Below are 13,729 nucleotides of genomic sequence, written 5' to 3' on the forward strand. Positions count from 1 at the left end.
CAAACAAACAATATTATTCACAGTAAAGGAGTGAAAAATTAGACTAAACCTCATAATAAACTAATAATAATGTGTTCAAATTCACATTTGATGAAAATCGAGCAATAATTCGTTATCATAATTGGGTGGGGTTTGAGGAGGAGGAGTTAGATTCATCATGTACCATGAACAAAATATCACATTAGCCGTTTATCGTGTTCAAAGGCACAACACTGCCTATAATCTTGGTGCCCTTGAAAACCCAAGGTACATATTTAAATGCTTTAGAACAAGCAAACAATCGGAACCGGAAAATTATTCTACTGCTCGAAACTATATTTTTAACCCTGTCGAAAGACCGACAAACCAACAAGCCTACACAACCTGGGCAGTGTTAAAATGAATAACCAAAAATGGCCTCCATCCCGCGAAAAGGGATCTTTTCCTATAATTTTAGGGTCTTTATTTTCTTCCTCACATTCAATTGAAAACGCTTCCGGTGAGATGGATAACAAGTCCTCGGAACAACACGATTCAATTACTGCTTGCTTAGGTTCCTGATAACGTATTGAAGAATGCCTCCGTGGTTGAAGTATTCCAATTCCACCTGCAAGTGCAACCAAATCACAAATGAGCAACCTAGAAGAGATCTTTAATGACGAGCTCATGCTCACGAAAACGTAGTAGTGTTACCGAACAGTATTATCACCGAACATTACTTAGTTTTAGAATTAAACGGAAATTAGACAAAAGCAATATAATACACGGATGATGAAAGTAGCAAGTACCTCAGTGTCGAAGCGAACAGTGCAGGTGAAAGATTTTCCATTGTCCGTTGTGACAGTCACATCTTGGCCAGGTTTAATCTCACTAATGTTGCTAGGGAGGTCAATGGTATAACGTTCGTGACCAGTCAATCCTAGCGTGTCTGCATCCTCACCGGCCTTGAAGCAAAGAGGAATGATACCCATTCCAACCAAATTACTGCGATGGATTCTCTCGAAACTTTTAGCAATCACTGCTTTAACGCCCTGTTGCATGGCAAAAGTTAGTCAACCAAAGATTAAGATACCATAACGAAAACTTGCAAACTCATTCAAATGGCGGTGTAAATTAACTCACCAATAGCATTGGGCCCTTGGCGGCCCAATCCCTAGAGCTTCCACTTCCATACTCGGCTCCAGCTATCACAATAGTATCATGCCCATCAGCCTTGTATCTCTGAAATAGAAACAGAACATTGATTGACAAGATTTAGTGAATAGTTTTCTGTAGTTAACAAAAGATAGAAATTTGTGCAAATATTCGGTGGTAACTCACAGTTGCTGCATCAAAGACAAAGAGCTTCTCCCCGGAAGGAATGTGAACTGTTTTTGGACCTACTTCCCCATTCAAAAGCTTGTTAACAAGGCGGATATTGGCAAAAGTTCCCCTTGCCATAACTTCATCATTGCCACGACGACTTCCATAAGAATTGAAGTCTTTGCGATCCACCCCACGCTCAAGAAGGTACTTGGCTGCAGGACTATCCTTGTTGATGCTTCCCGCTGGGGAGATGTGATCTGTTGTAATACTGTCACCAAAATTCAACAAGCAGTACGCATCCTTCACTCCATGAGCACCAGGAGGATCCATTGTCATTCCCTTAAAGTATGGGGGCTCATGAATGTAGGTTGAATTAGGGTCCCATGAGTACAGTTTGGATTCAGGAACTGATAGCTGATTCCACATGGGGTTGCCCTTCGTAATTGACTCGTAAGTGCTCTTGAACATATCTGGCAAAACACTGGATTGCACTACCTACAAACAATACATACAGTCATGAATTGATTTTGTATACTGCTAGAGTTTTGCAAGAAATCCAAAATTCTAATTTACCTCGGCAATCTCCTCTGTGGACGGCCAAATGTCCCTGAAATAGACGCTCTTACCATCCTTCCCTGTTCCAATTGGCTCCTTATCAAAGTCAATGTCAACCTGGAAAATGAAATTTAAGGTTCACTCGTGTCGATGATCGGTTCATATGATGGATGACTGCTGGCAGAATAACTAAATACATAATTAAAATTCACGCAGCATAAAAGGCATTATAATAGTAGTAAATGAAGGTGGGATAAAGAGAACATGCAGTAAATACTATTTAATAATGCTTCAACATCCAACAATGTCTTATTAATCAATTTTCTTGTTAAGAAATCCGTAAACATGCCAGCAAGCAAGTGATTCATGGATTAGGGAACAAGGGAAATCCCAAGTAATCTAATATTATATTTTTACTTTTAGAGACTATAAATCTGATAAGAGTTCCGAATGACAGGGTTTCAGAGACTATTTTCCTCAAGACCACAGAATACAGTGATGTTCACAAGAAATGTAAATAAAATCTTTCTTCCCTATTCTTCAGAATAAAAAAAATGTATTATTTCTTGTGAGGCAAAATCCTATAATCATTAGAGTGCACAAGCACACATAACAGGAACACAAAGGCCCCGCCATCAAATAATAATCCATCTCTATAACAAAGTAAATACAAGGAATAAACAAATAAAGGAGATGAAGCAAGGAAAACAAATTTAGGTGGTTAACTATTGTCCATAGATGAAGTTGAATCGCATAAGCAAAAACATAAAGCCATGAACATGAAAAAACAAACACACTGCACCCTAGGCAAGCATGACATACCGTTCCAGCAAGGGCATAAGCAACCACTAAAGGAGGAGAGGCAAGGTAATTAGCTCTTGTTAATGGATGAACACGGCCCTCAAAATTCCTGTTTCCAGAGAGCACAGCAGCTGCTACAATGTCTGCAGCAGAAGGATAGGATTTCAGATCCACATGCTAGAGCTAGAGTAGAAACTCATTAAATGAGACTTGAGTTCTTGTGAAGAAACTAATTCATGTAACATGTAAATCTGCTTGAGTTTTTCAAATTATATAACCTTTAGGAAAAAATAAACAATAATACTTCAACATTACCATTTTCTGATATAGCAGAAGCAACACTTTCATGCAAATCCCCTGAATTCCCAATGCATGTTGTGCACCCATATCCAACAATATGGAAACCTTGTTGATCAAAATACTTTTGCAATCCACTGCATCAAACATATTAACATTCAATAAACAGTTTGTATCTAGTTTTAATAACTTTGATTCTCTGAAAACAGAAAACTACCTGTTTAGTAAATATTTTGTAACTACTCCAGAACCTGGGGCAAGACTTGTTTTCACCCATGGCTTGACCTGAGTCACCGGCAAATCAACATTCGATTATACATATACAAAAAGAGTTATCTTGAACAATTTATATTGCAAACAAAAGAAAGAAAAGAAAGGGAAAAAATGGTCAATTGTTGATGAGAACTACAAGATTGCCTCACCTGTAGACCAAGTTCACTAGCCTTCTTTGCAACGAGAGCAGCCCCAAGCATGACACTTGGGTTTGATGTATTTGTGCAACTTGTGATTGCAGCAATCACAACACTACCATGCTTAAGCTCTGCTGGCTGTCCCTCGAATTGAAACTTCACCACTTTGTTTTGCACCTCTTTTGGTATAGCAAATCCCTACATTCAGCAAGAATTTTAGGAAGGATGGCACACAACAAACAGAATTGCAACTGCAGCATTATCTCAAATAAATAAAATAAAAACAGAGTATCTAACAAATAGTCTTTACTCAAGTCCATTATGGATCAGCAAATATGGCAAGTTCGTTTTCCAAATGAAAAAGAACATTCAGAAAATTTAAGGAAACACTTGAGGATAATGACTTACCTTGAACCCAACCTTGCTATCAAGACAAGCATGCCAATCAGATTTCATGTCTTTCAAAGTCACACGGTCATGAGGTCTGCGCCAAGAATACCAGGTATAGATGAATATACCCAAAACAAAAAACAATGACTGCAAATTACAAATTGAATGATAATAACCTCTTGGGTCCTGAGACACACGGCTCGACTTCTGAAAGGTTCAATTCTAGGTAAGATGAGTATACCCTTTCAGATTGAGGCTGAAATAAAGAAATGTTAGTCAACAGATGCATCTCACACAAAGTTTGAAAGGTTGATTCAGATAATTAAAGAAAAACTAAAATACTAAGGAGCTCTTACCTCATTATAGTCAACGAACAATTTATTAGCCCGCAGATAACTTTCAATCATTGACACCTGTAAATTAATGAAGAGGTCACACATCTTTAAAAGAATACTACTTACGAAACTAATTATTCAGTAAAGCACTCACAGTCTCGTCATTTCTGCCAGTTAATTTGAGATACTGTAAAGTAACATGATCAACAGGGAAGAAACCCATGGTTGCACCATACTCAGGGGACATATTGGCAATAGTGGCCCTGTCAGCCAATGATAGTTCACCCATACCATCCCCTGCAGACACATACAAACACGAACCCATTATATAGCCAGCACATAACAAATGCAATTATTACTTAAAATTACACATAATCGGAATCATCTTACCATAGAATTCAACAAATTTTCCAACAACTCCATGCTTCCTCAGTATTTGCGTGACAGTCAAAACCAAGTCAGTAGCAGTAACACCATTGTTTAACTTTCCAGATAACTTGAACCCGACAACACCAGGCAACACCATGCTCATTGGCTGTCAATTTCAAAGAATATTGCATTAGAATAAAATGCGAGTCTAAACTATTAGCATGCAACGATGCAAGTGTGCATCAAGGTGTATTAAACAATCACATTAAAAATGCCTTCTCAGCTCCTTATGTAATTTTCAAGACTTCACATTACCTGGCCAAGCATAGTAGCTTCAGCTTCAATACCTCCAACTCCCCATCCAGCAACTCCTAACCCGTCAATCATGGTTGTATGGGAATCAGTTCCAACCACACTATCAGGGTAGAGTAAGCCATCATTGTTGAAAACAACCCGTCCAAGATATTCAAGATTAACCTGAAATTACAACATGTCCACTAATTTTAAACCAAATCCATGAGAATTAAAAATTTCTACAGAGACACAAAGGTTACATAAGTAAATATAGCTAGTAAATGACAAAAAACATACTATTTAGTCCTTACCTGATGAACAATGCCAGAACCCGGTGGAACAACAAGCATATTATGGAAAGCAGTCGAACCCCATTTAAGGAAAGCAAATCTCTCCTTGTTTCTCTGGAATTCAAGATCCATATTGGCCTGCACTGCATTTGCTGATCTTGCAACGTCAACTTGAACTGAATGATCAATAACAAGATCTACAGGAACCTGCATGATGCAGAATTTTGTTTAAACATACATACTAAAATAAATGTAGCAGCGAATACAGTGAGTCCAATATCTGAAAGGGGCACAAAAAATACACTAAATTTGCAATTACAAGTTAACAATTGAGTTATGATCGAAAGTGCTGATACCAAATCCCTGGCACGGTAACTGAAATAACAAGACAGAATGCACATAATAAGAAGTTAAGAACTCCACATACCAAAGGATTGATCTTCTTAGAATCACTCCCAAGATTGTTCATAGCATCACGCATGCAAGCAAGGTCGACCACAGCTGGAACTCCAGTAAAGTCCTGGAAACAAAGTCATATAAGCTTTGGAAAAAGAAAAAAAAACATACTCAATAACTTTGTCTTCTATATATACTACAAAGGGTAAATGATACTCCCGAATTACCTGCAAGAGCACACGAGCGGGCTTGAAAGGAATTTCGACTTGCTTTGGGGCACTCTTTTCCCAATCAATAATTTTCTCAACATCCTCCTTCTTGACTTGGAAGCCATCGCAATTACGGATAGCAGATTCCAGAAGGATTCTGATAGAGTAGGGCAACTTATCTGTTACACATACGCACAAGAGGATATAAATAATCGTACAATTACACGAAACCGGAAAATAGTATTCAGATAACTGAGTGTTAGAAAGTTACCAATCCTTGGGTCGTTCAGAGAAGGAAGGCTGTAGAATTTGCCAAACTCGCCGCCTCCGGGCTTGGGAAGACTGGTCAAGTTTGCCTTGAAAGGATTTTCGGAAGCTGAAACCACATAGATGAACGATCAGAACCCAAATTAAGACTCTAAAACCAATTTCTATAAATAAATTTATAAAATTACCAGAAAAGCCCACAATTTCAAGTTTTCTATCTAAAAATTCAGATTCTACAACACCAGTGTCACATTCATTCAATAAGAAAAGTGTTTCATGAATTGAAATACGAGAATTAGATCGAATTCAAAAGAGTTTCCGAGTCATTTTTCAATTTTCTCAGCAGCCAAACAGTATTCATTTCGCAACTACAAAGCAATAGCAGCTGAGCTGCAGAAGCTTCAAAAACACCAAAACCAATCCAGATTTTCAAAAACAACCACAAAACAATAACGATTCAGATAAAAAATACAAACTCGATGAACAATCCGAAAATAGAAACCCCGAGAACTCCGGAATGAGAGGAGACCCGTACCCATGGAAGCGATCTTGCGCTGGAACTGTTCGATGACGGGAGCGACGGCTCTGATCTGAGAGCGAAGCGTGTAGGGGGAGCGCCAATGGACACCGCCGTGGCTCCAGCGAGGGAAGGAGCGAGCGGCGGAGGAGGAGCTGAGAAAGCGAAGGGAGGCGAAGTGGTGGTGCGACGGCCTGATGGGCGAAGAAACGAAGGTTCTGGAGACGGCCGAGGAGGAGGACGAGAAAAATCGAGCCCTAGAAGCTCTGAGGAGGGAGGGGGCAGAGCAGGACGCTGTGTTCATATACATGACGACGATCACGCAATCATAGACAAAACGATGACAGCGGATAAGGATTTGATTAGAGAGAGAGAGTGTGTGTGTGTGATGATTGAGGAGGGAGAGAGAGAGAGAGAGAGAGACAAAGACAGAGGAGTTATGGAAGGGAGCGGAGGAGGAAGAGGCGTGTGGAGAGCGAATGGGGTCTAGGGCTGCGTGCCGCGCTTCTAGAAGTAGACTGGCTGGGCTGAGCCTCAGAGAGAGAGAGAGAGGGTTCTATGAGGTGAGGGGAGGTGGAAGGAGCATTAATAGGACAATGTCCAATCAAGTATTTCCACATAACTTCTTTGTCTATTTCCTAATTGTTTGACCCGAAAACTAATGTTCAATTTGTAATTACGTACTCTAGAAATAAGCACCGTTGTCCACTCACGCAACGTGGAATGTTTTCATATGTATCAACAGTTAAATGTGATTTTTTTATGTATAGAGGATTGACAAAGTGTATCAAGTGAATCATGTATTGTTGTGTATTTTAATTTATTTTTATGGTAGTATGTGTTTTACTTAAAATTCAGCCATAGTTTCATCACCTTCCGTAAAGGCAATCTGACCCGGTAAATAGTTAGATACTCTCACAAACGAGCATATGTCATGATATGTAGGTATCATTCCCCTTATGTAAGTACAACATTCCACGCATACATGCGCTATCTCAGTGAGGATGGTTTGTCAGTTTTCATCGGAGTTTTTCCCCTTTTATTGCATTCATCTTAATTAGATGAACAATTCGATGGTATAAACTGATCATTGCATTATTCGAACAAAGACAAATTTAGCTACATTAAGTATGTCATTGTTGATGTATCGAGTTCATCACGTATTAATGTGCGTGCATTTTAGTTTTTCATAACTGACTTGAAATACAATCTGACATCATTCACCTTACATATTAGTAGCTTAACCAATTAGATGGTTACTCGTCAAGCACTCTCATAAAGTATGAGTTCCAATATGTCAACCAATTAAGGCTTATTCGTTCATATTATTTTTAAAATAGTGCATTATTATGCCCTTTTTGTGTTGTTGAACATGTGCACAGATTCGGATTTTATGGTCATTTTATCAAAAAAAAAACTACTCTGTTTACGTGAAGTTGGGAGAATAAAATAGTAAACAAATCCCTAATAATATTCTACCTCCCGAAAGTGACTTTCCAATGGACTTTGACAAGTGGTGCCACATCCTACTATTCCTCTTTCTCGGAAGGGAATTCGAATCCGGACGAGTAGAGTGTCAAATAGCTAATTGCCTTTTGCCACTTCGGTAGGCTACCATTCATTTCTCATATTTCCAACCCCAAAAAGAGGCTGCAAATTGTGTCTTCTTTTTACTTTATTATTTATGGATCAGGGTTCACACACGCTTTTAACAAGCAGTTTAGCATCTGTTTTGTAGAGTTCATTTTGTAATATATTTCAATAATCTAAAATCGTCTATATTTTAGTACATCATTTCTACATCATTCTTGTAAAAAATTAGACAAATTCAAAACCATTAAGACATTCATTAATAGTGAAGAAAATTTGACAGATACGGTTCTGCAAATAAACACTAAATTTAATCAAACGGTCATATTTTATCAATTTGAGTTTTTTTTCTTTTTTGTATAAATGATATTTGATATAAGATATAAAAGATAGACGGTTAGACCTTGAGTCGTTGAAATACATTGGGCCTAATATTATATTTTAGTTTACTTATTAGGTCTCCCTTAATAAAAAGTTTATTTCAAGAGAATGTAGGGCCTATTAGATTACTTAGACTAATAATCTATTGGTAAAGTTGGACGATTGAAATTCTCTTGAGAAGTTTCTTCGTCCTTTTATCATATTTGAAAAAAGTTATCAAATGAAGATGTAGAAATGATTAAACATCATGTCCGAGGAGAAAGTTTGAGTTGTAGACTTGTAGTCGTCACGTTATTATTGGTTTATGAGTTATCACGAAATTTTTGTGAAGTAGGGTGAGTCTTCTTACGAAATTATTTATGATATGAAAACCGAGATTCAAACTCAGATAAAAGAGGTATCATTCTATCAAGTTGATTTAACTCAAATGGACTATTGTAATTCAATATAGCAATGCTAGAGAGATCAAAAATTTTAAACCAAATTGCAAAACAAATGATGTGTCATCAATAAGAAACAAATACGTTAATCAGCACTTAATTAATAATTCAATCATCTACAATCACATCATTTGGTTTGTAAATTTAATTTAAAAAATTTAATCTATCTCACATTACTCAATTCGATAATGATGCTGCAACCATCGTCTTGACTTTTCAATATATTAATGAAGAATCATTGCAAAGTATACAATGTTTCTTAAAAATGTGTCTAACGACTCTTCATATAGTGCTTGTAGTATTAATATCCAAAAAATAGGTGTCAAAGTCATCGTAGGCACTCAAACGAAGTAATTAAATCATCAAAGGGCACATATGTGACGAAGTATATTGCCCCATATCGGGATGCACAAGACGTTTTGCCCCCTCAAATTGTCCCATTGAAGAGATTTTTCAGTGTGATCGGTACACGTGGTGGTATACCACGTGTCACTATACAAATAGTCGAATAAGTACGGTACATCACGTGTCACTATACAAATGATGGAATAAGTATGGTACACCACGTGTCACTATACAAATGGTGAGATATGTATGCTAAAAAGTTAATAACTTAAAAAATAAAATTTCCTATCACTCCTACTAAAACACATGGTATACCACTTGCGTTCTCGTCACAACTAAAAATTTCTTGTCCCATAGAAATGCACTGATCTATATTTGGCTGCTGCCATAATAAAAAAAGGGAAATACGGTGACCTCTTCCATTTCAAAATATCGTCACATCCATAAACAATTATCGTTTATAAGATTTGAAAGTGAGAGGTTCACGAAACTCTTATCTCTCATAAATTAATGTAGTAGTTTTAAACTCTCTCTTCTTAATAATAGTAATTTAAAAAAAAAAAAAAGTAAAAAAAAAGGTTACTTTGTACTATAGTCTAGTGATATTCTTCTTCACTTGAAAGTAAAAGGTCTTAAGTTCGATTGTCGCAAAATGTGAATTTGAACCACAATATTGCTAGCCTATTGCGAGGATTAGCCCACTCCCAATCCTTTGTAGAAAATATTGTTTGTTTAAAAAAAAAAAAAGTAAAAAAAAAAAAAAAGAGCTACTAGACCCACCCTATTGTCTTATTTTCTCACTCACGTTATAATTCCACTCACCCAAAAAAGTTAAAAAATTAAAATGTTATTTCTTCACCCACTATTATTCCCAAAATAACCTTTAATATATACATACATATGAAATTATTAAATTGTCTTTAAAAAAAATAATAATATGTAAATGAAAACCACTAAGGTTTGGAAATTCAAATGAAAACAACAAAGGTATCCATATTCAAAAAAATTCGACAACGAAAATTTCAAAAATACAATGGACAAATTCAAATGACCTACACACAAATTATTCTTCTACATTTTCAATGGAAACATAATCTTTTATCTCTTCCATAAAAAACGTCATCTTCTATATGTTTAATGAAAAAGTCATATTCTAAGTCTATTGATATTTTTTTACTTTCTTTGAATGAAAGGAGATGAAAATATAAGTTAGGGTTTAAGGTAGACAAATCGTCTTCCCCACACAACTTTTTTTTTTTTTTTTAAATTAAGCAAAACAAAATAATTAATGTCTTTATCAGTCTTTTTGCAAATGGATGTAATTAAAAAAATCATTAAAAAGTGGGTGAGAAGATAAGACATTATGATGGGAATAACATCACTCATAAAAAATACAATCTACTCTTTTCATAAATAATATCAATACTATTACACAACGTAATAAAACGTATTACGCTAATTTTTCGTTTCCTTCAAATAAATTTTACATTTCACTCTATTTCTTTGACATCTTCAGTAACAGTTTCTTTCGCACAAGCAATGGCGTAGCCACCTACAAGGCTAAGGTGGGCTGTAGTCCAGGGAGGTTTTCTGTAAAGGTAGTGCTATCCATGCACTCATTTTTGCTTCTTACACATCTCTTTTAATTGTCGGTTGTTGAGATTGAATAAATTGAAGATAATCACTAACAAAGTATTAATAAGGCTGTGTTGGAAGTAAAATGAGTTTGTGAATAGATCTATTATTTTGTAAACTCATGCTTATAGCCTACTCAATTTCAATACAGATTATTATTTTGACATATATTTAGTAGATGAGAGGTAGTGAATAATACGTTTTATGCTAAAAATTATAAATTAGTTCTATCTCTAGTCCCCCTTTATTTACTTATTCTTGATTTAATTAGTAGGTTAATTATTTATATGGTCCTTGAATTTATCGGTTAGGATTATGATTTTGAGAATATTTTATATTATATTGTTGTTCTTTTATATTGATTATTATATAATTTTATATAAGCAAAAAAAAAAACATATAATTTTATGGTACTATTTTCAACTAGCCCACCCAAGAAAAATATCCTGGCCTTACCCTTTCGCACAAGTTGTAACATGTAGGAGAAATACTAAGAAGACTCTTTCAAAAGTAAGACGCTCCATGAACTTTATGTCACATCCTGCCCCGAGGTCCACCACATCTCGGCCCCGCTCCACCGCTGTAGCACAATATTGTCCGTTTTGGGCCCCAGACCACACCCTTACGGTTTTGTTTTTGGGAACTTACATGAGAACTTCCCAGTGGGTCACCCATCATGGGAGTGCTCTCGCGCTGCTTAACTTCAGAGTTCCCATGGAACCCGAAGCCAGTGAGCTCCTAAAAGCCTCGTGCTAGGTAGGGATTGGAATATACATATAAGAATCACTCCCCTGGGCGATATGAGATGTTACAATCCACCCCCTTTAGGGGTCTGACGCCCTCGTCGGCACATCACGGCCAGGGTCGCCTTGATTTCGATCGGGGTGTGTCAATTTAGCAACTTCATGTTTTTTGGCATAACTTGTAATAAAATTATAAAACATTGTACCAAAAATATAAGGTGACGGATGACAGAGATTGCAAAAAGGGACCACACCACAGTGCCACGCCAAAAATAAAACCCTACTGTTGAAGTTTCCGCGCCTCAAATCTTTGGTTTTGAAACCCCGGCAGCCTCCTCTCCCTCCACTTCTTCCCGCCTCTCTCTGCTCCCACTCCCAAACCTTAAAAGCCCCCAAAACCTAACCCTCCCTATCTCTCCAAACCACCACCAAATCTTACATTTCTCTCTCTCTCTCTCTCTCTCTCAGCCATGAAACGCCGATCTAGACTCCACCGCCGGTCCTCCCCCAACCGGTCGGCCGAGCCATTTCTCAAATACCTAAAGCCCGGCGCGCTCGCCCAAATCCGAGACTCCCGAATCAGCAGGGCCAGATCGCACCAGCTCAACTGGCTCTCTCAGATCTGTTTATCGCCGGCGTTATCTCCGGGGCCCGACGCGGGTCTTCCCCAGGCCAACGCGATGGAGGGATTCCCTTGCTTCTCGGGTCGGATCTACGGCCCCAGATGTCCCCAGCGGAAGAAGCTTGCGGCGTCCAAGTCGGTTATGTTCCTCAGCCCCTCGAGCCCGGTTCACGACTCGCCCGATCCGATAATCGATCTGTTTAGTACGGACATTCTTGCTGCACATTGAATTGGAAATTGTAGAATGTTCAGTTGAACCATTGCTGTAGATTAGGCCTTCTAATTTGTAGTTTATGTGGTACTTTGGTGGACAATTGCTTAGATACAGCTGCGATTATTAATAAAATTTACCGAAAAGTTCCGAAGCAATTGCTTTTTCGAGTGCTGATTTATGATTTGGGTGTTGAATTGGAATGCGCTTCAACGGTTTGATGTTTTGCATTCATTGGGTTGTCAATTGTCATTCAATTGTGATGGCTTCATAAAGTTGTGATGAATTTACTGAATTGCGGTGTTTGACTGCTTCAGCCGCAAATTGAGTTATTGTGTGTGAATTATGTGTCCTATTTTCCTTCGATGGGTTTTCGTCCTGGGATGACTCTAAATAGGTAGTAGCGATAAAGAAAGACGGCTTCCTTGGTATGCTTGTATTCCGCGGGATGGCATTAACTGTTTGACGTTTTGCACTCATTTGGAGTTGTCATTAAATTTTGATGGGTTCACAATGTTGTGCTGAAATTACCTGAATTGTGGTGTTTGGCTGTTTAACGGTTCATCTTGTTCGCACAGTAAATTGATTAATGTGTGTAAATTATGTGTCCTGTTTTCCTTAGATGGGGTCTGGTCTCAACACAAATCTAAATCGGCAGTGTGATAAGGAAAGACGGCTTCTTTGGTATGATTGATGGTCATTTACATGAATCCGCGTTTCTACTTGGCGTTGTGGTTTGCATCTTTGGTAGTAGCTCATGTTTTTTTTGTCTGCGCAATTGATGCAAGTCCTGTAGTGAATAGGTTATGTTCTGATACGGTCACTGCAAGGGGAGAAAGATTGGAGACGAAAAGAGTGTTGAAATCTCTTCCCATCAATGCCTTCCCTTTATTTCGGGTTTGTAGTTGTAGTTAATTTCCGAATGTATCATCAACTCTAGAGAATTTTCGGCTTCCTTGGATACAACGCTACTTGTATTGACTCATTAACTCTACTAACTTTTTAGTAGAGGTCATTCAACTCAAAGACGCAAGAATGTAGTGATTTGGTTTCTGATCTTGGTGCCCCACAAGAAACGCTTTAACTGTTTGATGTTCGGAACTCATTTTGTTTATGGCTGAGGTTCTGCATTGTGATTGTTGATGTCTTAATTTGTGTATCTTGTTCATGCCCTAAGTGTAGTTATTGTTGCATTCGATTTAGGTATGCCGAATCTGCTGATAAAGAAAGAGGGCTTCGTAGTTAACTCGTAAACATCGGTGATTTTTAACTGCTGCTATTCTTGCCTGTACTTGTGGTAGTGCTCACTTTTGCTTCCATGTTCTTCCTCAGTATCATTTAGATTGCA

At 37.6% G+C, this 13,729-nt stretch overlaps 2 protein-coding genes across 2 annotated transcripts; one reads left to right on the forward strand and one right to left on the reverse strand.

Moving 5' to 3' along the window:
- Positions 1 to 160: 160 nt before the first annotated feature.
- LOC137738832 (aconitate hydratase, cytoplasmic) lies at positions 161 to 7,077 on the reverse strand. Its single transcript, XM_068478305.2, has 20 exons — positions 6,433 to 7,077; positions 5,902 to 6,006; positions 5,649 to 5,809; positions 5,453 to 5,545; positions 5,047 to 5,232; positions 4,757 to 4,918; positions 4,463 to 4,607; positions 4,227 to 4,369; positions 4,094 to 4,150; positions 3,914 to 3,993; positions 3,756 to 3,831; positions 3,360 to 3,545; positions 3,155 to 3,222; positions 2,956 to 3,074; positions 2,662 to 2,783; positions 1,858 to 1,956; positions 1,300 to 1,779; positions 1,102 to 1,200; positions 768 to 1,010; positions 161 to 586 (listed from the first exon to the last, which is right to left on the reverse strand). Exons 1-20 carry the CDS (start codon positions 6,722 to 6,724, stop codon positions 518 to 520), a joined length of 2,985 nt encoding a protein of 994 aa, XP_068334406.2. The 5' UTR covers positions 6,725 to 7,077; the 3' UTR covers positions 161 to 517.
- Positions 7,078 to 11,854: 4,777 nt separating this feature from the next.
- LOC137740419 (uncharacterized) lies at positions 11,855 to 12,539 on the forward strand. Its single transcript, XM_068480293.2, has one exon. It carries the CDS (start codon positions 12,019 to 12,021, stop codon positions 12,397 to 12,399), a length of 381 nt encoding a protein of 126 aa, XP_068336394.1. The 5' UTR covers positions 11,855 to 12,018; the 3' UTR covers positions 12,400 to 12,539.
- The last annotated feature ends 1,190 nt before the right edge of the window (positions 12,540 to 13,729 follow it).

Source organism: Pyrus communis, chromosome 9 (genome assembly GCF_041283825.1).
Source record: "Pyrus communis isolate YQ-2024b chromosome 9, ASM4128382v1, whole genome shotgun sequence".
In the NCBI taxonomy this organism is placed as follows: domain Eukaryota; kingdom Viridiplantae; phylum Streptophyta; class Magnoliopsida; order Rosales; family Rosaceae; genus Pyrus; species Pyrus communis.